General features: G+C 46.7%; 1 protein-coding gene across 2 annotated transcripts in view; it reads left to right on the top strand.

The window, feature by feature from the left end:
- Nucleotides 1-25,917, top strand: part of Dlc1 (DLC1 Rho GTPase activating protein) — a 380,425-nt gene extending 354,508 nt beyond the window's left edge. For both annotated transcript variants that reach the window (XM_059244374.1, XM_059244373.1), the window contains 12 exons: nucleotides 3,545-3,626; nucleotides 10,459-10,522; nucleotides 12,291-13,720; nucleotides 14,364-14,540; nucleotides 17,453-17,612; nucleotides 17,737-17,935; nucleotides 19,755-19,968; nucleotides 21,651-21,765; nucleotides 22,535-22,756; nucleotides 23,482-23,699; nucleotides 24,390-24,563; nucleotides 25,409-25,917. In XM_059244374.1, the coding sequence (XP_059100357.1) occupies nucleotides 3,545-3,626; nucleotides 10,459-10,522; nucleotides 12,291-13,720; nucleotides 14,364-14,540; nucleotides 17,453-17,612; nucleotides 17,737-17,935; nucleotides 19,755-19,968; nucleotides 21,651-21,765; nucleotides 22,535-22,756; nucleotides 23,482-23,699; nucleotides 24,390-24,563; nucleotides 25,409-25,529 (3,176 nt within the window). In that variant the 3' untranslated portion in view covers nucleotides 25,530-25,917. The remainder of the gene's footprint in view (nucleotides 1-3,544; nucleotides 3,627-10,458; nucleotides 10,523-12,290; nucleotides 13,721-14,363; nucleotides 14,541-17,452; nucleotides 17,613-17,736; nucleotides 17,936-19,754; nucleotides 19,969-21,650; nucleotides 21,766-22,534; nucleotides 22,757-23,481; nucleotides 23,700-24,389; nucleotides 24,564-25,408) is intronic.
- Nucleotides 25,918-27,539: the final 1,622 nt, after the last annotated feature.

Below are 27,539 nucleotides of genomic sequence, written 5' to 3'. Positions count from 1 at the left end.
GTAGTGTACAGAGTCCCTTCCTATACTGAAGACACTAGAATGTAGGGGTGAAGGCTCTGATCTTGTAGGTAATTTTCAAATAAAGCGAGGTGTGGAGTGATTCCTAACCTTAATTACATAATCTTTCTGGTAGCGCTCAGTGATTATTTACTTTTACGTTCTGAGACAGCTTCCTGACCCTCAACGTCACCGCGTATATGCAATTTCTTACCGTTCTTTTATTTTGATTTCTGACGTGATGCTTAACGTGGTGGCGTTGCTTCCCTTCCGACAGAACCTCTGACCTCTTGCGGGACTTTGGAGGGGGAAGCAGGACAAGCACTTGTTGCTCTCTCTCATTTCCAGCTCCCCTGGAGCTAGGGAAAGCTAATTGGATTGGCAGTGGCTGGGCTTTTGTTTTCCTCTTTAAGATTCAATTTCCTTCAATTATGTCCTTTTGGGGGTGTTGATTCGTTGCTGGGTGGCACCTTCTTGTGCCTGTTGGGTTTGGTAAATCCAATTCCTAGCCCCCTGTCTTAAAGTCTTAAAATGCAGGCTCCATTCTCCTCCTGGTTGATATCCTCCCCCCCCCCACCCCCACCCCCCACCCCCCCCACACCCCCCCCACCCCCCCCCCCCACCCCCCCGCACCTGTTCAAGTCCTGAGAAAGCATAGGCTGACTCCGGGGTGTCCTGTGCCATGCTCTGGACATCCATTTCCCTCCTCCTCCTGCCCCATGCCAGGTGAACAGGACACACACAGCGGGTGGCATGGCAATCCACAGACCCCTCCTCTTCCCGATTAGCACCATTTGGTGCCTGCCTATTTTCACGTCCTCCCTCCCTCTAAACCCAAGCTGGAAGGTGGGTTCAGACCACTTTTACCCATCCGGTAAACCCATCATCTTTTGAAAACCGGTTCCTTCCATAAACAGTCTAGGCAAATAAGAAAAAAAAAAATTGATTAAATTCTTGCACTCCTCACAGTTAGTTACTCATTACTGGATTTTTTTTAAAAAAACGGAATTGTTGTTCATGTGGATCGGAAAAGTGACCTTAGGTATATATAGCACAGGAACTTAGAAATAGCTAAAACAGCATGGTTGCTTTTCCACGGATGCCCAACAGGCAAGGAAGTAATACTTTTCATTTATGTTCATAGATTTTGTGTTATAGACTATCTAAAAAGGTATTGTCTGATCTTGGCTTATTGTTTAATAGCATCTGAATCCCTAAGGGGCAGGCTCTATGGCCTTGGTTCTGTTTAGTACTGTGCATTCATGTTCCCTGTTAGCCTCCTCTGAGTGGTTGGTCACGATGACAGTGTCACTAGCCATCCCTCTGTCTACTGATGAAGACGTGCAAGCTTGGAATACTAAATTTCATACATATTTTCATACATATCTTCACTGACCTTTGAGCTTTAACTATGTCCTGGGTCTGCATGTATTATCAGGGTAAGAGTAATCCAATCAAACACATGAAATATGAACCAATGGCTGAGGGGTCACCAACTGGATCAGGCCCTCTGAGTGGGTGAGACAGTTGATTGGCCTGATCTGTTTGGGAGGCATCCAGGCAGTGGGACCGGGTCCTGTGCTCATTGCATGAGTTGGCTGTTTGAAACCTGGGGCCTATGCAGGGTCGCTTGGCTCGGCCTGGGAGGAGGGGACTGGACCTACCTGGACTGAGTCCACCAGGTTGATCTCAGTCTGTGGGGAAGGCTTTGCCCTGGAGGAGATTGGAATGGGGGGCGGGCTGGGGGGAAGGTGAGGGGGCCGGGAGGGGGGAGAACAAGGGAATCTGTGCCTGTATGTAGAACTTAATTGTATTGCAAAATAAAAATTTAAAAAAAAAAAAAAAGAGTAATCCAATCCTTGCCTCCAGGAAAAAAAACAGCATATGGTAAACGAATACCAAGATAGCTTGAAAAGATGCTGTAGATGTTACCCTTAGAAAACGGATGCCTTAGAAATGAGGAATTCTGTACCATTCTGTAAAACCAGTGGTTGCTAAGTTAGGAACATTGAAGTCAACTCAGAAACACAGCAAGGGTGGGACTAGTTAGCCACAGCTCCTCAACCCTGGCCTTGTCTATCCCAGCAATGCATTTTCTACTTTGACGACCAAGGGAATTGTGTAAAGGAGGAGGAGGAAGAAGAGGATGGAATGATGGACCCACAAAGAAGCATAGAGTTGGGACACTGTATGTGCCTTCTACTGGGAAGGCCATTTATCAATATTCATAGCAAGCTTGCGTTACCCAGTGGAATTTCTAAGCTCTTGTCATCATTCCTGGTATCTTTCTCCTCTCTGCTCTGTTGGATGCATTTATCCACAGGGCTTCACTATAATTCTGGCTGGTCTGAAACCTCTACAGGTATACCATGCTGGCCTGACATTCACAGAGATCTGCCTGCCTCTGCTGTGATTAAAGGCATGTGCCATCACGTCTGGTAATTGAAGGGATTTTTATTTCAAACTCCTGAACCCAAGAAGCATATTCAACTTTTTTTCATTTCCCGTTGACACATAGTAATCGTATATATGTGTAAAGCATGGCGTGCCATTATATTCCGTGTTCTATAATATGTAGTAATCGGAACAGGGTAATCGGCATTGCTGTCTCAAATATTTATTGCTGCTTTGTCTCGGGGGCGAGAATATTCATAATCCTCTGTCTACTAGCCATTTTGAAAAAAATTCAATCGTGGCCACTCATAGGTGTCTTAGTAACACCATAGCTTTGGTCATGATTCCTCCAAGCCAACTTCCTATCTGCACCTTGTAAGCAGCCTCTCTCCATCCCTCCCCATCCTTCCCCCTGTCACCCCCGGGTTCCCAGGCCTGTAACCACTAGTTCACCCTCTCTCCAGGCAGTTGAGAGAAATTCTTCCTGCTTTCAGTGGTCTGATGCAAGCGGTGGGTGCATTGTTCTGAGAGCACCGGGCTCTGACAGATTTAGGGGCTCGGTTGCTATTGTTTTACAGTAACTGTATAGTCAGTCCTTTGTTTTACCAGGAGTTAACCCTTGGGCCGCCACATGGAAATGGTAGTCTTTGTTTCAAAACAGCCTATCTTGAATTCTCTGCTGTGTATCCTATCATGTAAATGGACCGGTCCCTCCAGCTGCCCGCTGCCATTGTTCCCTGAATCTCTCCTGTTCCTGGTTCTGTTTTGTGTTTTTGCTTTTGTTTTTCCCGTGGCCCCCTTCCCTGATGTCATGTGAGCAAAGACATTTTTTTTTTAACTCATGACAAGGAGACTCCTTACTGGATTCATTCTGGCTTAAATTATATATAACTTAGAGCAGGCATTTACTGCCTGCTCATTAGTTTGAAGGTGGAAAGTGTTTTGAACCACTTCTGCGACAGAGGAACAACTTGGAGTTTCCGAACTACTTTAGAACTGGTTTAAACCACGCGTGGTATTGTTGCATGCGCCCACATAGCCTGCCAGGGAGTGAGGAGCCATGTGAACCGCAGATACTCAGCACATTGCCAAAAGAGGCTAATTTGACAAGATCCTAGGTGCTCAAAGGTGCCTGTTTTTATTCTCTCTACAGATCTCCTGTTCCCTATTGATATTTCTCTGGTCAAGAGAGAACATGACTTCTTGGACAGAGATGCCATCGAGGCTCTATGCAGGTAAGCGGACATTTTCCTTTCTCTTAAAAACATGGTACTTTAATCTCGGCACTCAGCAGGGCAGAGGCAGTCCAATCTCAGGTTCAAGGCCAGGAAATTTCCTGTCTCAGGAAAAAACTTTAAAAATAAATAAGTAGAAATGGTACTCCTCTCTCAGCCTTGGCTTGCTTTCCATTTGATCCGCTTGAGTTCGTCAGTGATCAGATGATACAATGGTTAATGTTGCTGTGTTGTAGAGTGTTGGATGAGCACTATAGTGAAATGCTGTTATGTGATATCATCATTGAAATAGCATCCATGTGGTCTTCTGAGGCCTTCACGTAGCAACATCCCACATTTTGTTACCATATGATGGCAGAAACAGCAGACTTTCTGGTGGTTCGGAAATGGGGACTTTCTGAAGAGTCATTGTCCCTGACCATGAGCATACATAGGGGTCAAAGCTGCCACTGTACTGAGTGGCATGAGACATTGAGAGGGGCAGGGCTTAGGAGAGCCAGTCAGGGTTGTCATCTGAATCCCAAGGAGGCTCCTCAGAAGCCCCAGCTGCCCCAGGTAGAGTGATGACAGGATTAAATAGGCTGTAAACTCGCTGAGCACGGTCTTTAATGTACGGGAGACAGGCAGTAAAGGGGCACTGATGGGAACTGTGAATAAAGCTGTCAGAGGTCCTGTTCAGTGAGCTGCCTGCTCTCCGGGCTGAGACGCAGCTTGTGGGATTTAGGGAAGTGAAAGACATAAAACCCGAGGCTACCAGGGCCTCGGATAATCCTTTCAAACCCTGGATGACATTTTTATTCGTCTCCCATTATTCATCCCTAGTAATTTTCCTCGAAACCCTTGAAAAGCCTTCATAGCCGGGTTCTGAAAAGAAAAGGCATAGACAGAATTCACATGTTGTTGATTGGATTCTAAAGTTAAAATCAGTTCTTTTTCAATGACTCCTAAAAGACCTTAAATATTCATGTGTGTGTGTGTGTGTGTGTGTGTGTATGTGTGTGTGTGTACACCTGTGTGCATGCTTGGTGAGGTCAGTGTCCAGTGTCCTCCTCCGTTGTCCTGTGTCTCGTTTTTTTGAGGCTAGGTCTTTCATTGAACCCAGAGCTCACCAATCCAGCTAGACAGGCTAGCCAGTGGGCTCCAATGCCGTGATGCCTGGCTTTTACCTGGATGCAGGAAACCCAAACCCAGGCCCTCGTGTTTACTATGGCTGGGCTCTCTATCCAGTCCCTAATTTCAGTGTCTGTTTTAACTGGGGGAAACATCTTAAGGTGAAATGATATCTGGTATTTCTTTTTCCTATGTAGGTAAAGAACACAGTAACAGCTGTCTGTCTGTCTGTCTGTCTCTCTCACTCTCTCTCTCTCTCTCTCTCTCTCTCTCTCTCTCTCTCTCTCTCTCTCATATAATGTTGTTTGAAACAGTCAGCTTGAGTAGTATGGTTTTGGGAAAAGGTAGATTAGAGAATATGGAAAAGACTAGATTTCATAGTTTATGAAAGAAAGCAAAAGAGCCATATTTACCCCCAGAAACAGTGTGCAGCTTTAGTCGTAAGTGTCCAGGGCATGCAGGCCTTTTTCTGGGGAAAGTGAATTTGTGTCCTGGAGTACGTAATACCATCACTATGTCATCTGGAATGAAAAATGTCACCAGTGCAGTTTGGAGAGGGAGAGAAGTCAGCATCTGGAATCTGAACTGCCCCAGCCAACATTGTGAAGATGTTTTCCTCCTTAGCTGGGTGGCAGAATTAATTTATTCTCAAATCATCACTGATGCTCATGCATATGAATGAGGTCACTCAGAAAAGGCATCTCAGGAAATAACTTGAGCTTTGTGTCACATCACACATGGTAAGCCACTTAGGGAGTCAGCCTTCTGAACTACATCAACAGCTCAGGAATGTCTGGGCCAGAAAAAATACCATTGCAGTATTTCAGCCCAAAGAGTTACGATTAAATTCTTGAAGAATTCTTTTTTTTCTTTTAAGAATTTTTCTTGACTGTCAGTTCGAAATCAACTTTTTCCTTTTTCAAAGGAAAAATGCACGTCTAAAGTTTGATTTACACCGACTCTAAATACCACCTCCTAAGAGAAGCCACCTCCCACAGAAGAGACTAGATCTGAGCAAAGAAGGGCCTAAAGGAAACTAGTCCTTCATCTGTGTTCAAACTTGGCCATGTATTCTGGGTCAGCTTCAGTTTCCCCTTATATGTGTAGACTAACACATCCCGTATAGCTTAGGTATGAGAGTGGAAAAAAAGAAATCATCAAACCCAGTTTGGAGGATGTGCAGAAAAGCCCAGGCTTGAGCTTACTTTTTTAAAAGGAAATTCTCATTCAGCGTGTAATAAATGTTCACTATCATCTCAGCCCTAGGGAGGCAGAGGGAAAAAATTGGGGGTGGGGGGTGGGGGTGGCTGTTGGTTTCAAAGCCAGTCTGGGCTAAACAGCAAGATCTTGCCTCAAAAAAATCACTTTCTTAATTAAAAGGGAGAGATTATTCAGGACCCATAGTAATAGTCATCAAAATGTTGGGTCATGGAAGCCCTAGGGCCCTTGTCCGCATAGTCACATAATGGTAGTGACTTTGACCTCAGAGAAGGAAACAGAGGGGAGGTGTAGGCAGATTTCAAGAGTCCCCCCGTCCCCCTCCCCACACACACACTTTAGGTTTTCTGACATTCACTTTATTACCTGTGCTTGCTGCAAAGACTTCCTCCGCCCATGGAATTCCAGGGCCATCAGATGACAGAGCTGTGGTGTGTTTACAAATATCTCCTCTTGGCTTGTGATGTTGTGTGTAGACAGACTTTTTGTGGATGTCCATCTTTCCCCCACTTAAACGTTTAAGCAGATGAGTTGTAGAGGCTTAGTTGGAGGCATCATGTGCTTCCTCATAGCCAGTGTTCTCCCATGAAGTGGCCACATTCTATATGCGGTCACGTTAGCTTTCTACTTGGACAGAAAATGTCCACATTCCTATATTTGCAAGTCATACAACAGTTGTGATAAAAAACTAAAGGGAGCTGATTTCTTTTAATATTTTTTTTTTTAATCAGGGCAGAAGACTCTTTGACATAAAAGCAGGGATTGAATGAGTTTGAACAATGGTACTATCAAAATATAAAGTTAAATAACGGCCAGAAATCACAATTATGAGACTAGTAGGCTACCCAGCTTTTTTTTTTCTTCGAGACAGGGTTTCTCTGTGTAGCCCTTAGCTGTCCTAGAACCAGGCAGGCTGGCCTCGAACTCACAGAGATCCACCTGCCTCTGCCTCCCAAGTGCTAAATATAGGAATAAAGGCATGTGCCACCTCCGCCAGGCTTACCCAACATACTTCAAGTGTTATTCTGAGATAGCAGTGGACTTGTCCCCTTGAAGAGTCTGGCTTTTCCGTCAGTCAGCCTTGCTAGCTTCACTAATCATCCAAACCCGTTGAGGAAGCTGTGATTGTGAGCACGTTCTACTCAGGACTGGAAGAGTGCTCAGCTGGTCTCAGAGCACATACTGATCTAGACAGTGAGCGGTGTGGGCTGCCTCCTCTTCCTGTGGCTGCAGGAACATTCTGCACTGCCGTTTCCCTTTGGAATTAAAACTGACTCCTTCTACCAACACGTGAAAGAAACGTCAACATCAGCTAGTAGCTGTCCAATGAAAAAGGTAACCACATTGTCTGTCACTGTCGTCTTCAGTACGGACTTTGTCCCCAAACTACCCGTGACGTGTCAAAGCCGTGTCAAGCAGCCCTGCGGAGATATTCTGACCATGTTGCTCTTTTCATTCAGCTTAAAATGAAGCAAGTAATTGGGTGAGGGGATGAGAGGGGATGCTGGGAGCAGGATCTTGCTGGGGAGCCCAAGCTGGGCTAGAACTCAACAATCCTCCTGCCTCAGCCTCCCAACTGCTAGGATGACCCTCAGCAGCACATAATTTAAACATGTTTTGTTTAATTCCAAGAAAATCTGTAAGAATTGGCAGAATTTTTGTCGGGTCCTTGTTTCCTTAACCCTTCTTCTGCTTTTTATTTTAAATGCAAGGAGGCCCAGATCTCTACCTCTATCCTTTTATCTACATGCCTACAGCTCCGGGCAGCAAAACTCTTGAACCTTTGATAGTCCGCCCTTGGCTCCCTCTCTGTCTTTAGAACAGACACAAGTTACCCAGGAGATAAGACCCACGCATTCCTTTGGAGCCGGGCCCTGGGCGGTGGCGGGAATATGAATGCCCGAGGCTACAGATGGTTATTGACAGCGGTATTTCAGCCGCTTACTTGAACGATGCTACTTCAGATCTACTTGGCTTCCATTCTTTTTACTATCATTAGTACTTGTTTCAGAACCAAGTGTAGCAGATGCTGTGTTTTGGGCACGAAAGCCACCGTGTTTTAATCCTGCCTGGGTCCTTGAACAAAATTCCTGGGCTCTCCAAAAGCCCCTTTTCATCCCTTACAAAGATAAATCATAATATCTGTTCTAGGAAGCTTGTCTAAGGACTAAGCTTGAGCCAGTGCTTTAGAAGTACCCAGCACAGTGCCTCACCCAGGTGGCAGGTCACCTAGCTAGAACCATTTTTTTTTTTTTAATTCTTAATTGACATAGCATGACTGTAGTATCTGTGTGGTAGCATGTGGTGTTTCAATACTTCTATGTAAGGTATGACCAAATCATGGGAATTAACATATCTACCATCTTGTACTTTTATCATTTCTTGAGAATATTCTAGTTAGCTAAATTTAAAATTAAAAAAAAAGTTAATATTGACTATAGTGGCCCTATTATGTCGAATCCTCCTGTCTCTGTGCTGCGTTAGCTACCGGCCTGTTTGGGACTCACTGTCCCTTGCCAGCTTCTGGTGACCACTCTTGTGTTCTCTTCTATGAGATGAGTTTCTTCTCTGGCTAGAGCTACTGTCTTATGTCCCTATCGCCCCTCTGTATAGAGGTAGACAGGCCCGCCTCGTAAACCTTCTTTGGAGATCCTGGGGAATGGGGGCTGGTGAGGAGAAATAAAGGAAAACCACAGAAACCCTGAACGTAACAGTGGCCTTCAAGAATGTAATGCCATTAGTTTGGTGCTACCAACATAAAAAGATGAACTTGACCTTTATCAAACCAACCTTCTGAGTCTTTTTTGTTTGGCTCAGATCTGGAGTTTGTAAAGTTGCTCCGCCTCCCCCACCACTCCCATAGGCCTCCACGCCTAGTAAATTTTGGTATAAACATCAGTCAACCATTAAAGCCCAAATGGAGTCAAGTGGAGATTTGATTACAGGTTTGATTAATGAAACCCAGACTAAGACTAACTGTAACCATTCCTCATTCTTAAAGCCTTGAAAAGACTGGGGGACTGAAAATAGTGGGTGTGTCCTTTAACTGATGCCCTTTAGAGGGGGACCCTACACCCGGCCATGAGTCTGCAGTGTTTCTTGGCTGTTTTCCTCCCCTCCCCATCCATGGAGAGAATTTTCTGAACATGGGTGCTCTGCTTTCTCCCTGTTTATCCTATAAACAGGCTTCCACATAATCTGTGGAGTCAAAGGCAGCCTTATCAGGCTGCAGACATACTGCCTATCCTGGTGCCTCCAGGTTGTCGGACAAGTTACCAGAGCAGGACGGGGGAGATAAAGCCGGAGGAGTGCACAGGATCAGTTTGAAGTGGAGGGAATTAAGCGCTCTTAGTCCGTGAAAACGTAAGGATGCAGCTTGAGAAAGAAATAGAAGACCAATGGGGAGATTCATGAGGCTTAGGAGGTAGGAAGCAGACACCTTTAAAAAGGATCATTTAAGGAAGGCTCAGTGGTGGTCATCTGGAAGATGTTAGGAAGAACCAAGGCCTAGAACCCTGTCACTCACATACTATATGCACGCTAGTTTGGGAGTATATAAAGGGTGCTTTTTTTCCCTCTGTGACTGTGTAAGTATTTTATTTTTAATAAAGTTGATTGATTGATTGATTGATTGATTGATTGATTGATTGATTGATTGATTCTATTGTGCTAAGGATTGAACCTGCAGCCTTGTGTGTACTAGGCAAGTCCTCTATCACTGAGCTACACTGCCACCCCTGTCTCTCTAACGTTAAATGGACGTTCCTGTCGAGGCGGGGGAATGTTCAAAGCTACAGTTTGACTCCTGTTCCAAAGAACGTGATCTGAGTGCCTGTTTGAACCCAGTGAGGTTTTGGTACCTGGGGCTGTAGCGTGCAGATTTTAACAATATCCCTTGTGCTATTGCTGTTCGTACGGCACACATTCTCTACTGACAGGAAAACGTGTAAAAGCATTGAGCATGAAAGAGGGTTGGAACTTCCCCTCTGTATGATAAACTAGAGCTGTAAAATGACCTTCTGAGATGGTCGTTTGTTGGAGATGACTGAGGCCTGTCATCCTTTTTAATTCTTGTTTGATGTGAGATGGGACACACTGACCATTTTGCCGACAGCCTTCCTCGGTTCCTTAACCACGGTCTGGATCTCCTGTCGAGCGGACATCATTCATCTGCAGTAGGCCATCTACTCAAGTGCAAGAAATAGAAAGGCACCTTTAAGTTACTCAACAATTTTTGAGACTAGAACTCACTAGCTAGACCAGGCTGGCCTCAAACTCGAGAGATCCACATGCCTCTGCCTCCTGGGTACGGAGGTTAAAGGTGTGCGATACCGTGCCAGGACTAAATTACTCATTCTATAACAGAAGTGTACCACACTTGCCTAAATTAGAAATTGGTTCAGGCAAGCTCATTACACGTGTGGATGGTTTAGAAGAAACGTCTGCCCGCCCATTAGTGGCTTCCTTTCTTTGCTGATGTCCTCCCTCTCTCTCTACCCTGTAGGCGACTAAACACTTTAAACAAGTGCGCAGTGATGAAGCTGGAGATCAGTCCTCACCGGAAGCGAGTGAGTACCCGAATTATACAACAGGGTGGGGGCAGCAAGCAAGCAAGCCCAAATAGGACTGTATATGCATCCTAAAAGCTAAGACCCAGACTTGCAGTCAGCTTTGGACCCAAAGAAGGAAATCATCTGTTACATTTCCTGATGATGAACTCAGCGGGTGCCATGTGATTAAAAACATGAAGCCTATTGAATCGCGGAGGAATGTCGCATTGCTCCCTAGAGGAAATCAAGCTAACATTCTTGAGGACCTCTTCCCGCTTCCCGGATGGAACAGTAACTCCATCTCAAAGCTGTTAAGAAAGGTGAAAGCCAAGGCTGGCTTCGGGGACACTGTAGAACAGTAGGAGCTTTGGTGTGGGGGCGGGGAGAAGAGGCCAGGGCAGGAAGTCCCACACACTCCGTCAGTGGTGATGTGTACTGAACTTTTTTTTCTTCTTCTGGGTAAGAGCTGTGGGACCTTGGGAAAGGGTGAGGCAGTGTTAGGAGTTAGTGTCACACAGGAGGGTAAACAGCAGCGGTCTGCCCACAGAACTTAGTCCTGACTGTTGAGAGTATAAATTTTAATTATCCGGCAGTCCCTGACATGCAAAAAATTTGCTTTCTTGGGGAGTTAAACCTTGTAAATAAATGATCTGGAACCTCAGCCCCCACTGAGCCGGGCGGAGAGTCTCCACGTGGGTGTGGGAGGCCGACTGCTAGGTGTCTTAGCAAACTGGGTCTTGCTACTTTCACACCAGTGGCAAGGAGAGCCAGCGTGCGGAGTTGGGTCCTTGAATTTCCCTTCTGAAAGGCAATCTGGTGGGACATTCCCGATTCCCGCACATGAGGCAAGCATAATCAGCAGCCACGTTCCCTGGTGTTTACAATACCCCATACTGGTGGCACTCACTGGGGCATTCTTGAAGGCCTGTTAAATTGCCTGGAGCATGTCTGACTTTGAAACTGCCCAGGACTCTTGTGACATTCACTGTGATAGGACAGTAGGGGAACAGTACCAGTAAGAGATGGCACAGGATTGGGCTGCCATGGGATGGCTCACCATGTAGGACATGTCTTCACTTTTTTTTTAGGCTACCTAAAGCCTTCAGCTGCTATTTCTGCTAACTGTTTGAAAGTGGCTTTTTTTTTTTCAACAGCACAAGAGAATATAAACACACTCTGTCAACAGGCAGCTACACTGGAGACAGTCCAGAGGGAGTCCCATTGCCGCTGACTCCGTTCCAGTTCAGAATATTTTGCATGCTTGGAATTTTCGCCAATCTCAGAGGTCCCCTTTGTGAGCAATTAATGAACAGCCCAAAGACTCGGATTTTTCAATAAAATAACTCACTTAGCTGGCAACACTTGGTCAGACTTTCTGTGAAAGTCTTTATATCTGGGCCAGTAAAATGACAGAGAGCCGAAGGTGCCTGCTGGCTAGCAGGACAACGGAGTTCTGTACACAGGACCTACCTACATGGTTAAAGGAGAAAACTCACTCTGACCCATGGTCTTCTGAACATGGTATAAACACCCATACACACCCATAGACATCCCTATACACATCCATACACATACACCTGTACACATCCGCACACACATACCTGCAAACACATCCTCGAAATAAAATACAGTATTGATAAAATCTTCAAGTTTGTTACTTTTTTACTTAAAAATAGTATGAAAGAAGTAACAATCACTGGGAGTATCCTTTGGTCTGTGGAGTCCTGCTCCTTGCCATCGGCTTGGCCTGGCATATACAATACACGGCTTCCTTTTGTCTTTGCAGAGCGAGGATTCGGATGAAGATGAGCCTTGTGCAATCAGCGGCAAGTGGACTTTCCAGAGGGACAGTAAGAGGTGGTCCCGCCTTGAGGAGTTCGACGTCTTCTCTCCAAAGCAGGAGCCAATCCCTGGGTCCCCAGACGACTCTCGCTTGCAGAGCGCCACGAGCCGTGAAAGCATGCTGACGGACCTCAGCGAGCGCCAGGAGGTGTCCTCTGTCCGAAGCCTCAGCAGCACCAGCAGTGTCCCCACCCATGGGCCCCACAGCGGGGATGCAGTGACACCCCGAACGAATTCCGTCATCAGCGTCTGCTCCTCCTCCGGCCACGGCCACTTCGTAGGCCATGATGACTCCTTCTCCAGCCTGCCTTCCCCCAAGGAACTGTCCAGCTTCAGCTTTAGCATGAAAGGCCACGAGAAACACACCAAGTCTAAGACGCGGAGCCTGCTGAAGCGGATGGAAAGCTTGAAGCTCAAGGGTTCCCACCACGGCAAGCACAAGACGCCTTCCAAGCTGGGCTTGATCATCAGTGCTCCCATTCTGCAGGAGGGGATGGATGAGGAGAAGCTGAAGCAGCTGAACTGCGTGGAGATCTCGGCCCTCCACGGCAACCACATCAACGTGCCCCTGGTACGGAAAAGGAGCGTGTCCAACTCCACGCAGACCAGCAGCAGCAGCAGCCAGTCAGAGACCAGCAGTGCGGTCAGCACACCGAGCCCGGTCACCAGGACCCGGAGCCTCAGCACCTGTAACAAGCGAGTGGGCATGTATCTAGAGGGCTTCGACCCTTTCAGTCAGTCCACCTTGAATAACGTGACGGAGCGGAACTATAAGAACCGTGAGAGCTACCCAGAGGACACGGTGTTCTACATTCCGGAGGATCACAAGCCCGGCACCTTCCCCAAGGCCCTCTCCAATGGCAGTTTCTGTACCTCGGGGAACAGTTCTGTGAACTGGAGGACCGGGAGCTTCCACGGCCCCGGCCACCTCAGCCTACGGAGGGAAAACAGCAGCGACAGCCCTAAGGAACTGAAGAGGCGCAATTCCTCCAGCTCGGTGAGCAGCCGCCTGAGCATCTATGACAACGTGCCGGGCTCCATCCTGTATTCCAGCTCGGGGGACCTGGCCGACCTGGAGAACGAGGACATCTTCCCTGAGCTGGATGACATTCTCTACCACGTGAAGGGGATGCAGAGGATAGTCAACCAGTGGTCGGAGAAGTTTTCCGATGAGGGGGACTCCGACTCAGCCCTGGACTCTGTGTCTCCTTGCCCGTCGTCTCCAAAGCAGATACACCTGGACGTGGACCATGACCGAAGGACACCCAGCGACCTGGATAGCACGGGCAACTCCCTCAATGAGCCTGAAGAGCCCACTGATATCCCAGAGAGAAGGGACTCTGGGGTGGGGGCATCCCTGACCAGGTGCAAGAGGTAAGGGCCTTACTTCTCCAGACCGAGGTGGGGATCAGGAATCGTCTGATTGGTGGGAGGAAGCCACAGCCATGTAACGTCCAGCCAGCAGACCCCCAACAATCCAAAAGAAAGGGGATATTGGTGTGGATCTTTATTCAAGAAGGATGAAAATGTGGAGGGTGGTGGTGTTTGCACAGTGTGATCAGACTTTACGCCACCAAGGTGTATCCGTAGACATGGTTAAAGTGATAACGTGCGTGTACAGTCAGCCCTCCTGCCGTTCCAAGTCTTCAGACTCAGCCAGGTACAGATGAGAAATATTCAGGGGAGACACTGTCTTGTCATTATTCCCTAAGTAGTACAGTATAGCAGTGAACCCCTAACAGGCCATTATAAGCAATCCAGAGATGATTTAAAACTACATGGGAGGGTGCCCCCAATGTGCATAGATGCTACACATCTTCTGTAAGAGACCTCAGTGTGCTGAGTCTGATGTCTCCGAGGGAGGCTCTGGAATGAACCTTCTGTGGCTCTGTAGGAAGGGCTGTTGGTTTTCCTGGAGAGGAGCATCCGTCCTCTTGGATCCCGAGATGCCAGGGAGCAGCTGCTTCCTTCCCTCCGGAGAAGTGTCTTGTCTCACCCTTGCCCTGTTCTCTTGCAGGCACAGGCTGAGATGGCACAGCTTCCAGAGCTCTCACCGGCCAAGCCTAAACTCTGTATCTCTGCAGATCAACTGTCAGTCTGTGGCCCAGATGAACCTGCTGCAGAAATACTCCCTTCTGAAACTGACGGCCCTGCTGGAAAAATACACGCCTTCCAACAAGCATGGTTTCAGTTGGTAAGAGAATAAAGTATGCCATCCGCTGGAACGGCACATGAGGCCCTGCACTCCCTGAGGCTGCCCCAACACCGAGCTCATGACCGTTCTGTCCTTTATCAGATATCTCCGATCCGTCATCCTGGGGCAGTCCTCCATACCCTTGAGGCTGTGTTTTCAGTACTTGATGGAGCTCATGGAGTTTCAGGGAATTAACTGCTGCGGGACTGCTTGGTTAGGTTTTCAGCCCTTTACGTGAAAGATTGCATCCCTCTCACATCATAGAGCACAGGCACCTTCTTTCCAGGTCCAGGAGTAACGCACACTAGGCAAATACATGATCAGGTCACGTTCATGGGAGGCAGGGAGGAGAATGGTGACGTGGGACATAGCTGGCAGTATCTGTGCATGCTTTTAGGAGCTTCTGTTAGCAGTGTTGGGGATTGAACTCGGGCCTTCATTCACGCTGAGCACACACTCCATCTCTCTGCTGGTCGTTTTTGAATGTTTGGAGCATGGCTCAGAATCTACCTGTGCTAAAGAGTTTAGGGTTTTTTGTTTTGTTTTGTTGTTTATTTAGGAGAGGGGGCTCTCTGGCAAAAATGTTCAGGGAGTAATAAATTTAATTAGCTATAATAAATCTTAGACACCTACTATTTTTTCTTTGGCACACTCTCTTTCTCTGTCTCTGTCTCTGTCTCTCTCTCTCTCTCTCTGTCTCTCTCTGGTATTTTGAGACAGAGTCTGTCTTTATTTTGTAGCTCTGGCTGTCCTGGAACTCACTCTGTAGACCAGCCTGGCCTTGAACTCACAGAGATTCATCTGCCTCTACCTCTCAAGTGCTAGGATTAAAGCCATGTGCCCCCAGGCCCCACCACAAACAAATATATTTTAAAAGTTGAGAATTATTAGATGAACCCTTCATAATTTTGAAAATCCAGCCTTGAGTGGGCACTGTAAGATGTGTACAGTCAGGGATGGGTTGTGGGTGTGACATAATCTGTGTACCTACTGATTTTATGCTCTAGTACGAAGACAAGAGCTGTGTCTGGATCCAGCTCTGTGTTTTGCAGCATCACAGGCATGTCTGAATCTCTTCCCTCACTGTCAGGGTGTTTATTGTCCAATGGTTAGGAAAACGGAGATGCAGTCCATTTCATTGGAGAGCTTGGCGGCCATCCAGGGCGGCTTGAGATAGCCTGAAGCAGAGTTTGCTGTCCTTTCTTCTCTGGATCCTCCCTCCTAGGGATGCCCAGGGGATGTGGCTGTGACACCAAGCACCTCCCTAGCTACGGCAGTTTTACATGAGCCTCGCTAAATACAGAAGTTGTTTGTTCTGAACGACAGAAATACGTATTGACCGGTTTATCCCAGGATGCCTCAGATTCTCAGTGGGGAGTGTAATGTGCTCTTCCCACATTCCACAGCCGGGCTCTTCGCCCCCAACAAAGCGGGCATTATACACACTTCTGCCATAGTACCGTATGCTTAACTGTGTGGAAATACCAATTTGGCTCCGCGCTCTGGCTTACCCTTTCCTAGAGCCATCAAGAGCGGCATGTCACGGCTGTGGGCAGGCACCCAGAAGTCGACGGCAGTTGGCTTTCTGTGGTGTCCCTCTGTGCTTAGAGTAATATTTTCCTCACTGCTAATTTAAAACTGCATATTTTAGATTCTCCATTCAGAGGCGCCCACCCCCTTTCTCACCAAACCCTCAAAAAAAAAAAATCTGAAAGTCCACCCTACTACTTTCAATTCTGGTCAGTTTTTCCAGTGAGTCAAAACCAAATGTAAAAGCCCGGCATTGTGAAATTTAGACAGCATGGAGCACTTCTGCCCAAAGTCCCTTTCCTGTTTGGCTTTGCCCTTTTCTGGCCTCACTCGGAGGGGTCATTTGTGAGCTCAGATGTCTGCCTGACGGCCTTAAATGCCTGACATGGGTTTCCTGCTGTTGCCTATATGGCTGGGGGTGGGCCTGCTTTCAGGACGCCTGGCAGCCTGGGGGAGCCTCACAACGCTCCCATTGTTCCTTCTCCACGTTCCCATAGAAGCCTGAAGATGCTGTGTTCTCTGGGGGTCATCGGCAGGGGAATTTATTTTGACTTTGGGTCGCGCCCCATCTGGGCTCTGGTCTTGGTTCTCAGTATGGCAAGCCAGTCAGCATTGTGCGTTGGCTGATTTTTAATGCAGTGTTACCCAGGTCTCTTTACCCGAATCAGTTCAGATCTCGTCAAGAACCCAGGAGGGATGCATACCCTTTTAGGGAAAATCGGAGCTTGTTTCTCAAGCTTTTATCAGAACTGCCTACTCAGGTATTAGGTATTTTTACCTCTTCCTTCCTGTACCATGTAATAGGCTACTAGCCCTGAATACATTCAAGAGCAGGCTAGGAAAGTTCGTCAGCCTTCCCATCGACCACAGACTCCTGTTCTCAAGATTAACGGGAATTAACAGATTCCCGCAGATGAGGAAATTTGACTAGGTTTTACAACTCCAACTCTTCAAGCATCTAGAACATAGCCAGGCATGATGGTGCATGGCTGAAGAAGCTGAGACAGGAGGATTGTAATTTCAGATCAGACTGGGCTGCCAAGTGAGAAAATGTCTTACAAAGGAGTCAGGGAGATATTAGGGGTGGGGTGTAGCTCAGTAGTAGAGCACTTGCTCTGGGTTCCTGTACCTAAAGCACTATCCCTTCACACACACACACACACACACACACACACACACACACACACACACACCAAAAATTCCTAGGACGTTTTCTAATAGTGTGGGAGGGGGCGTTCTGTACTGATATAATTCATTGCAGCAGCTACTGGACACAAATGGTCAGTATGCCCTTGAATGTGGCTAGTACGGCTGAGAAATGGTTTGCAAAAAAGGGTGAGTGAAGTCCAGCATCCCTCACCACCACCATGTTCTTTAAACAGGGCTGTGCCCAAGTTCATGAAAAGGATCAAGGTTCCAGACTACAAGGACCGGAGTGTGTTTGGGGTCCCGCTGACTGTGAACGTGCAGCGCTCCGGACAGCCCCTGCCTCAGAGCATCCAGCAGGCCATGCGCTACCTCCGGAACCATTGTCTGGACCAGGTGAGTTACAGCTGCCTCTGGATCCCACTCGTGGGGACTGAGCTTCGTGCTCCTGTTTCTTCTAGTTTTGAAAGGAAGGAGTTGGTTGCTTCCGCCCTCATCCCTAATGTTTTTCTTCCAAAAGGTTGGGCTCTTCAGAAAGTCGGGCGTCAAATCCAGGATTCAGGCTCTACGCCAGATGAACGAAAGTGCAGAAGATTATGTCAACTATGAAGGCCAGTCCGCTTACGATGTGGCAGACATGTTAAAGCAGTATTTTCGAGATCTTCCTGAGCCCCTCATGACGAACAAACTCTCGGAAACCTTCCTACAGATCTACCAGTGTAAGTGTCCTTGGGTCTCCTTAAGACCACTGATGCTGGGTTTAGTGGGACCTTGGCATGTCATTCTTTAGCCAAGGAAACCTGCATGGGGACCCTCTGAATACACAAGTTATCCGTTTCTTTCTTGCCTTGCATGTGGAATAGGTTTCTGTATACTTACTGAATAATTTGAAAAGTAATTTTTTGTGGGTGTATAGCATGGAGCACTGGGTTTGCTCCCCAGCACACATAAATCAGGGGTAGTGCTGCACACCTGTAATCCTAAGCACTTGGGAGGTGGAGATCGGAGGGTCAGAAGTTCAAGGTCATCCTTGGCTGCATGCTGAATTTGAAGGCTACCTGGGTTCTGTGAGACCTTATCTTCAAAAGAAAGAGAAAATAAATTTCGCTGATTAGTCTGTAAGTGCTGAAGCCCTTGTACATCATTACAGTCAAGTCCTGTATCATCTTTCATTTGTCTAGAGTAGTATAATGGAGGTGCTGAAAAAGTCAGGTACCAAAACGGTATGCCTGCCCTCTGGTGCCCTTTCTCCTTCCCTTCCTTCCTCCCTTCCTCCCCTCCACCCACCGCTGATTCCCCTCTCTCCTGCCTTGTCTCTAGACTTATCATTTACTTTACACCTCTCTCACAGGGCTGTTGAGTTTAGAATTTCTCTAGTGTCCGTGTGTTTTATCTCACTGGAAAATGAATAAATAATGGTTTTTTTTTTTTTCTGTTATTCATCACGGTCCCTTCCAGAAATACCTGGGAAAACAATACCCATGTCCTCCTCACTTTCACAAGCACAGCTTAAAGCAAACAGTTGTGGAAATAAATGATGGAGATCAGGATTGTGGCTTTCACAGCCTTGTGTTTTTCTTGGCTCCCGCAGCCTCAGAGCAGCGTGGTTTAAAAGCAGCCTCTCTCCGCTGGAACAGTCTTTAGAACTGACGCGTTGAGCTTCATTTTATGAGGAACGGAGCTGGGTCTGGTCTGGTCTGTTTCATTATTTGTTTCGTCCTTTCATATTTTATGAAAACACAGGTCACATTTTCCCCCACCAAGGTATTTGTTATGCATTGTAACCATGGAGCTGTTTAATCAGTTTGTCTTATGGCCCTGCATTGAAGTGACTTGATTTTTCCACCACATGCTTTTAAAAAATTTAAGTTTGCCTGGTGAATAAGACTGGAAGGCTGGACGCAGCCTTCCTACAGTGTCCCTTATTCTATAGGCTTACGTGCATTTTTATACATTTGCCTCTTGGTATACTTCCTAAAACTTAGGAAGTTGTTATTTAAAATCTATTTAAATTGACTTCATATTCTAACAACCTTCCCCATTTTAAGGATGAGCAAATGGGTCAAAACTGGTCCCCAAAGACACTGAACCTTTTATAGCCAGCTGAGCCATCTCCATTCTTAACTTCTTGCACATGTCTCCCATAAACTTTTTATTGAAACGACACAAAAATTTTAAATGCAGAGTGATTTCGATAATTAAGATGGCAAATTAGAAATTTTTTTTTTTTAAGTGCTTAGAAGAAACAGTTCTGTACAGGACAAGAACGTACCATCTGGAGCTGAACTCTGAGGTCGATTTTAGAGTGTGTTAGCACTGTGGGTGTTTGAAATGTTTCAACTCCCCCACGAGGCAGGAAATGCTTGAGGCTAGTGACGCCGGCGGCGGCAGCCCATAATTTCTTCGTTATTAATCTTTAGTATGCTTTCCGCAAGTGCTCGTTCAGTGTTTGATGCCGATGTTTGCTTTGGGATGCGGACTTGCCGTGTGCGTGGAAAATTACTGAGCTGATGGTGGGGAAATGCTTGTGCCCTGCAGATGTGCCCAAGGACCAGCGCCTCCAAGCTATCAAGGCAGCCATTATGCTCCTGCCTGACGAGAACCGGGAGGTTCTCCAGACGCTTCTCTACTTCTTGAGCGATGTCACGGCGGCTGTGAAGGAAAACCAGATGACTCCCACCAACCTGGCTGTGTGCTTAGCTCCTTCTCTTTTCCACCTCAACACCCTGAAGAGAGAGAATTCTTCCCCAAGGTACAGATCAGATGCAAGGAGCATGCCCAGGCCTGTTCCTGAGAGGCATCGCTCCCTTCCTCCTAGGGCCGTGTCCCTGTGTTCTTGTCGATGTCTTATGTGAACTGAGAGAAAGTGGTTAGTCCTGGAACTAGGTCCTTGTGGGTCGCTGTGACAGATTACCTGACACAAACAACTTAAGGGAGTAAAGGTTGACTTTCCTCGTGGTTTCCGAGGGCTCAGCCCATGGTTGGTTGGCCCCATCACGGGGCAGCAGGACATCACTTGTGTCAAGGCAGCCTGGTCGCAGAGAGAAAGGGGGACAGAGACAAGATACCCAAGGACCTATTTTCTCCAGCTGCATCCGACCTTGGGCATCAGTTGTCCAGAATGGGAGCATTTTCTGCCCAGGCTTCTCATTCTCAGATCACAGAGCATCCCCGTGCCTCTGGCCCCTTTCCTAACGCTCCTGAAAGGAGCTGTCTTTGAAGAGGAGAGCTCCTGAGACGGAGCACCATGGGGGTGTGCGTTGGTGTGTCCAGTGTTTAAAGCAAATCAAACACTGTCCTTTGCGTTCTCCCAGCCAACAGCCTCACAGACCTACTGGCCCAAAGGGACTGAAGTGGGATCTCTTTGGAGTAGGGACAGATATACCCCCAGTACCTTAGCCTCTGGGGAATCAGGAAAGACACATTTCTGGCCTGTGCCTGAAGTTGAAAGCAAGGCTACGAAGGACAAAGGTTATTATTGAACCTCAGAGTTGTTTCTACTTAACGTATGCCCTAAGCCAATGATTGGCAGACATTTCTGCCTAGAATCCATGTACACAAGGTGGAAGTAGCTATGGAGAACTGGGAGGAAGAGGAAGCTCAGTGCTCACCAAGGCTGATACTTGCTGGGGACTTATTCTGTACCAGGCACAAGGTCCTTTTCTTCCTATCAGTCTTCCCATGTCACAACAATCCCAGGAGACAGACAAACTGCCAAGTGTCTGTCTGTCTGTCTGTCTGTCTGTCTGTCTCTCTCTCTCTCTCTTCCAAGAATAAAGTGAAGTTCGGGGAAGGTCAGTTCTGGAAGGAAGGAAGGAAGGAAGGAAGGAAGGAAGGAAGGAAGGAAGGAAGGACAGATCTGGTTTGCACTTCTTACATGGATAGTTCATGATAAGATCACCCCTACCCTAGGAAGAAAGAGTGACTAGCTGGATGGACTCCACACATCCTGCTTCTGTCCGGCCCTGGGAACCTGAACCGTGTTTCAGGTTGATGTGTTGAAGTCACTGCACACCCGGAAGCCGTAGCGTACTTAAGTAGCCTTTTAACTAGTGTTAGAAGTGGTTGGGGCATTCCAGGTTTAATGGGATAGAAAACTCCAGGAGATAGCAGAAGACGGGCCAGATAAGAATAAGACCAAACAATAGGGTTATCCCTCGCCTAAGGTAGGGGATCCTGTTCACTTAGCCTGTAAGGATAGCAATACCATCTATCCTTACTCCAAGCAGCTCACACCTCAGTCCCCAGCAAATGCACGCTCTTGTGAACTACTTAATAAAATGTCTTTAAATAGCCTGGCTATTTAGCCGAAATATGTCTCTGTATTCTGTGTTGTGTTTTTAATAAAACTGGGAGAAACTGTGCTGGACAAAATAAAAAGCTTTTTGGAACCACTTAACCTGCTTATCCAAACCCTCTGTTTCTTTTTCCTAGGGTAATGCAAAGAAAACAGAGTTTGGGCAAACCGGACCAGAAAGATCTGAATGAAAACCTAGCTGCCACTCAAGGGCTGGCCCACATGATTGCTGAGTGCAAGAAGCTCTTCCAGGTAGACGGCCCTGAAGCTTGGCTGCTGTGCTAAGGATACTGTGGATGGGCACAAAATCATTGGCTTGGTGTTTGTTCTCATCTGGGCAAAAGGTCTTTCCCATAATTAGAGATTATGTACCTAGACTGAGACTGACAGACACAAACACAGACACTCACACACTCTTTTTCTCCCTCACACACATACTCCATGAGCTATGTATACGTATTTAAATATATACATGTGTGTGTATATACACTCAGGGCAGCTAATGTTTCGTGAAATTGTCGACCTCTTATGGAAAAAGTAAAAGCAGAGTTCGAGACCAGCCTGGTCTACAGAGCTAGTTCCAGGACAGCCAGGGCCACACAGAGAACCCCTGTCTTGTGTGGGGGCAGGCGGGGAGCAAAAGCAACAAATTATCTGGAATTAAAATTCTGTCTGAGAGCTGGGCGGTGGTGGCGCACGCCTTTAATCCCAGCACCCGGGAGGCAGAGGCAGGCGGATCTCTGTGAGTTCAAGGCCAGCCTGGTCTACAAAGTGAGTTCCAGGAAAGGCGCAAAGCTACACAGAGAAACCCTGTCTCGAAAAACCAAAAAAAAAAAAAAAAAAAAAAAAACTGAGAAACCTGCTTTGATCCGTGTAAGCCCTGTTGTAATTAATCACGTACACCCTCCACTATCTCGCGTGAGTGGACGGCCAGCTTGAATCAGGCCATTGCTTCTGCCCTTCTCCTTCTACTGAGGCGCTGACAGACCCGTCACCTTCTTGTCTTGTGTGTTCCTCCCAGGTTCCCGAGGAAATGAGCCGATGTCGCAACTCTTACACTGAGCAAGAGCTGAAGCCCCTCACACTGGAGGCCCTGGGACACCTGAGTAACAACGATCAGCCTGCTGACTACACACACTTCCTCCAGGACTGTGTGGATGGCCTGTTTAAGGAGGTCAAAGAGAAGTTCAAAGGCTGGGTCAGCTACCCTACCTCTGAACAGGCGGAGCTGTCCTATAAGAAGGTCCGTCTCCTCCCCGTTCATTCCCAGGGTCATGACTTTGAGACTCTCTGCCCACTTGTTGTCTCTGTGGGGATCTCTACCCCAGACCTGTCCCTGTGCTGGGCAGCCGGGTGATTGAGATTCCCTGGGTAAGAGTGGGCGTCTGTCACAGAGGAGGGACGAACACTAGCACATGGGACAGCTTAACATCCACCTGCTTGTGACGAAGTCCTTTCCTCCCACAGAGTCGTCCTAGACTTAACTGATTCACTAGTGTTCTTTGGGCTTTCAAGGGGCATCTTGGGACAAGCTCACTTTTTTTTTTTTTCTATGCTTGTAAAGAAAATAGTTTTACACGCCATGTGGTCTGACTGAGTCACTGCTTAGAGCATCCTTTTGTCTCAGCATCACATCCATCAAGGTGTCTGTCAACACTGTCTCTATCACCTTGAAAATAAACAGAGTGGTCCAATGGCCATATAGACTTTGAGATGAAATAAATGAGTGTGTCACAGTCCTTCTGATACGAGCCCCAGGAAACGGAAGTCATGATTCTGACCAGAGCTGACACTTGTTTTGTTCACACTCCTAGCCTGCTCTTCAATGTATCCAGGGCTAGTAGCCTACTACATAGATTTATTAATCAGCCTCTGAACAGAGGGCCACGTCCCCCACTCAAACTTTGTTTCAAAATCAAAGTGTACATGCTTTCTCTTAGCATTGAAAGCAACACATCATCTTTTCAGGTCAGTGAAGGACCGCCACTAAGGCTTTGGAGGTCGACCATCGAGGTCCCTGCTGCCCCCGAGGAGATCTTAAAGCGACTTCTGAAAGAGCAGCACCTCTGGGATGTGGACCTCCTGGACTCGAAGGTGATCGAAATCCTGGACAGCCAGACTGAAATCTACCAGTACGTCCAAAACAGCATGGCGCCGCACCCTGCTCGGGACTACGTCGTCTTGAGGTGAGAGCTTCCGGATTGGTTTGATCGTGGCATAGACAATCAAACATCAGGACTGAGCCCGGGTGTCACTCAAACTTACAATATGGGCATGTTATTTAAAACTAGTTGTAGATGTCAGGGAAAGTGCTGAGCAGTTTCAAAGCACGTTTATGTTTATGCCAGCAGGCTGCTTGACTAAGTAAGGCTTTACCTCTTGGAACTGAGCTCAGAAAGGGAAAAGCCTTTTCAAACAAATGTGCGCCATGGGGCTAGATTTCTGCCCATTGCCTATAGATATTCTGGTTAGAAACAGCCAACAAGTGGATAGGCCAGGAAATAGCATTTAGTCCCAAGTGAGATGTGGTTAAGGCTGACTTCTATGTGATTCTCGGGTCCTCTGAAGGCTTCGAGGAACTGTCCTGTTATTCTTCCAGAACTGCTCACTGCTTGTTTGGTGTCCACATCCTGAGACATTCATGAAATGTAAAAGGGGTTTAAAAAAAAAAAAAAAAAACACTTCAAATTGGCTCTTTTCTAAAAAGACACTGGGTGACTGAGCATGTCCACCCCAAGTGGAGGAGGTGAACCTGTACGGGTTGTCCCCCCTCAGAGTCCATGTGCAGTGACTTTGGGAGGATGCCAGGAGGGAGGTACCATTTTTCAACCTGGCTTCTGAGAAATTCCATTTCCTCTTCGCTTTTGTCTCCACAGGACCTGGAGGACTAATTTACCCCGGGGAGCTTGTGCCCTCTTACTCACCTCTGTGGACCATGACCGGGCACCCGTGGTGGGGGTGAGGGTTAATGTGCTCCTGTCCAGATATTTGATTGAACCCTGCGGGTCAGGAAAATCCAAACTCACCTACATGTGCAGAGCTGATTTACGGTACGTTCTGATTCTGACCTGACATGGGGATGGGGATGCAGAAGATGCAGAGTTTCCATATGATGCCCAGAATGGTGAGATGAATCTGTCACTGTGTTTTGGAGATTTTATGAAGAGTGGTGCTTATAAAACAATACCTTGATATTTGCTGTCCTTTTGGATATTGCTTCCAATCTAGATCCCTTAGGAAATATGCTACTAAAGCAGTGTGAATTTGATAGTTTGACCATAAACTTAAAGCCACAGAAAGTAGTATATTTTATATTGAACCAACAAGCAGATATTTCCCGTTTTATATTGGAAAGTGTTTGAACAGTGCATGTTTTATAATTGATTATGCCTCTGCTTTGTGCAATAAATGGATGTGATTCATCAGCTTCAAGGATGCCCCAAATCAACTAGTGAATGCTCTTTTCTTAAATAAACTCTCCTTTGTAAACATCAGTCACCCATGTGATACATTTCTGTAAGACATGCCAAAGCTTTCTCGAAGCAAGGCCATTCAGTATCCATGCTTTAAAATTGTTCCCTGGAAACCTTCTGGTTCTTCATTTTCCCATGTTCACCAAAGAATAGAAGCAGGCATCACAGTGGAGGCTGAGGCAGGCCAATCACAGGGAGTTTAAGGCTATCTAGAGATGCTGTGTCAAAGAAAGAAATGAGAGTAGCAGCCTTTGGTAACAGCTCAGTCGTGATGCATTTTCCTCTCACCCTTGAGGCCCTGAGCACAATCCTCATAGTCCAAATTTTTAAAAAAAAGAGAGAGAGAGTATTCAAGACTGTCTTCATCATATCTCAGCTCTTGCTAATTTAAATAACTCACCAGCTTTTCTTTGGTGTCACAGGGGCCACATGCCGGAGTGGTACACAAAGTCTTTTGGACATTTGTGCGCAGCTGAAGTGGTAAAGATCCGAGACTCCTTCAGTAATCAGAACACTGAGCCCAAGGATACCAAATCTAGGTGATCACGGAGGCGCCAAGCATCTGCGTCTCCCACCTGGGTGATTGTTTCTAGAGCCTGACCAGCCCTTGGAAGAGTTCATCTGGGTCTCATTGACTGAAGCAATTTTGACCAGTTGTTTTTAAAGCTGCTTCCTGTTCGTCTTAGGTCTATGTCGTAGACCTTGACTGGATTATATAAGACTTGGGGCGGGGTGGGGAGGGGAGATAACGTGTATTGTTCACATTGCTTCTGAGAAGCAAGAGCTCTTTTCGGCGCCTAACGGAAGATAGCCAGGAGACGTCACTGTCTGGTGACGTCAGCGCGTGTGTACCTACGTCATTCGTTTTGCGGTGTGTTGAGGGACTGATGTAGCCACTGGAATAGTTGGTACTCGTTGACAGGTGTCCCCCCCCCCCCCAGATGAGCAGAGAACGGTTTGCACAGAGGAGTGTGGATGTGTGTGTTGCTGGCTGAGAGGCACAGATGCAGAGATGGGACGCAGTGTCTGGCACACTGAGATATGCTCCACAAAGGATGCTGATATAGCCACCAGGTTTAGCTCCGCCTGGAATAGCTGACTACCCAGGGATCTACCCGGAAGGGGAACCCAGCTCCTTTCTCCATTTCCCCCCAGGTTATTGTGTTGCTGGGTTTTTTGGGGAGTTGGGAGGAGTTGTTTGTTGTTGTTTTTCTTTCTTCAGACCTTTGCTTTCCCATAAACTGCAGTTTCCCATGACTGTAGTAACGTAACCAGTAAGACTTAACAAGCATCCTCTCCACTCCCTCGACCGCCTCTAGAGGAAGAGTTTTCTTTACGTGAAACACCCATAAGCAAAGTCCCAAAACTTTTTTATTTCCGGTCCTGGGAGTTGAACCCAGGGCCTTTTGTATGCAGGCAAGCACTCTACAGTGAACTTTATCCCAGGCTCTGTTTTCACCTTTTGTTTTGAGACAGGGTCTCACCACGTTGCCCAGGCTGGTCTTGAACAACTAACTCACTGTATAGCGGAGGCTCCTATCCCAGTCTGTCTGATAGCTGGGGTAAGAGGTGCTCATCAAAACGTTTTACCTGTTCTAATTCATAGTCTTGTCAGGCTTGTGACATAAACTCTGAGATAAACAAGGGAACACAGGGAGATATGTCCCCAGGAGATTTAACCCAAGCACAAGAGGCTTTGGATTATTGGTGTTATCAGTGTTCCTGACAGCTACTTGTGTGTTTTCATTAGGTCTGTCCTCATGCACAAATAGGTTTTCTGACTATGTGGTTTTTTATTTTTCCCCTACATTTCTTTTTGCTTCTTCTCTCATAATGCCCTTAAACTGTATTTTAGTAATAATGGGGACTAGTAATCTCAGTGAAAACAGATAGTGCAGGTTTTTGGAAGGGCAGTCTTTCTACAGGTTTTACTGTAATGGTAAAGATTGACTCAAAAGACAGTATTAGTAAATTTATTTTGTATGGATCAAAAGGTGAAAAACGTATGGATGAGAGTTGAAGAAGGATTTTTATTTTGTTATAACTGAGTTACCTTGTCAGTATTATTTCAGAGGTTCTTTGAAGAATGGGGAGGGGGGGTCAGAGTAGAGTTTTAAAGTTTGAGTATTTGAATTATCAGTGTTGCTTGTGAAGATGTGCGTGTATATTCAACTTCGTTGGCTTCTGGATCTATAAGATTGTATGCTGTATATACCAGTCTATTGAGAAACATGTACACATGTCTGTCCACTGTGCTTTCAGACATAGATAAAGCATGATAAAGATTATTATTTAAAATATACTTGTATTTATACCTCAGATATTCTTTTGGGTTTTGTACCTCAAGACTTCCCCCCTCCACATTGTAAATACACTTTACGTGAATACAGTTTTAGTGAAAAAAAAAAAAGAATAAATAAAGGAAGAGGTTTATAATTTGCCCTATATCTGTACAGAGTATATTCAGTAAATGCACTATTAAATGTTTAAAGTAAGGGAAAGAGTCTGGCCTGCTTCCTGTTTTGCATCTTCCTCCGCCCTTAGAAGCAGGGA

This window comes from Peromyscus eremicus, chromosome 17 (genome assembly GCF_949786415.1).
Source record: "Peromyscus eremicus chromosome 17, PerEre_H2_v1, whole genome shotgun sequence".
Taxonomy (NCBI): Eukaryota; Metazoa; Chordata; class Mammalia; order Rodentia; family Cricetidae; genus Peromyscus; species Peromyscus eremicus.
Note: the sequence above shows the minus strand (reverse complement) of the source record. Positions and strands in the feature narration are given on the sequence as shown.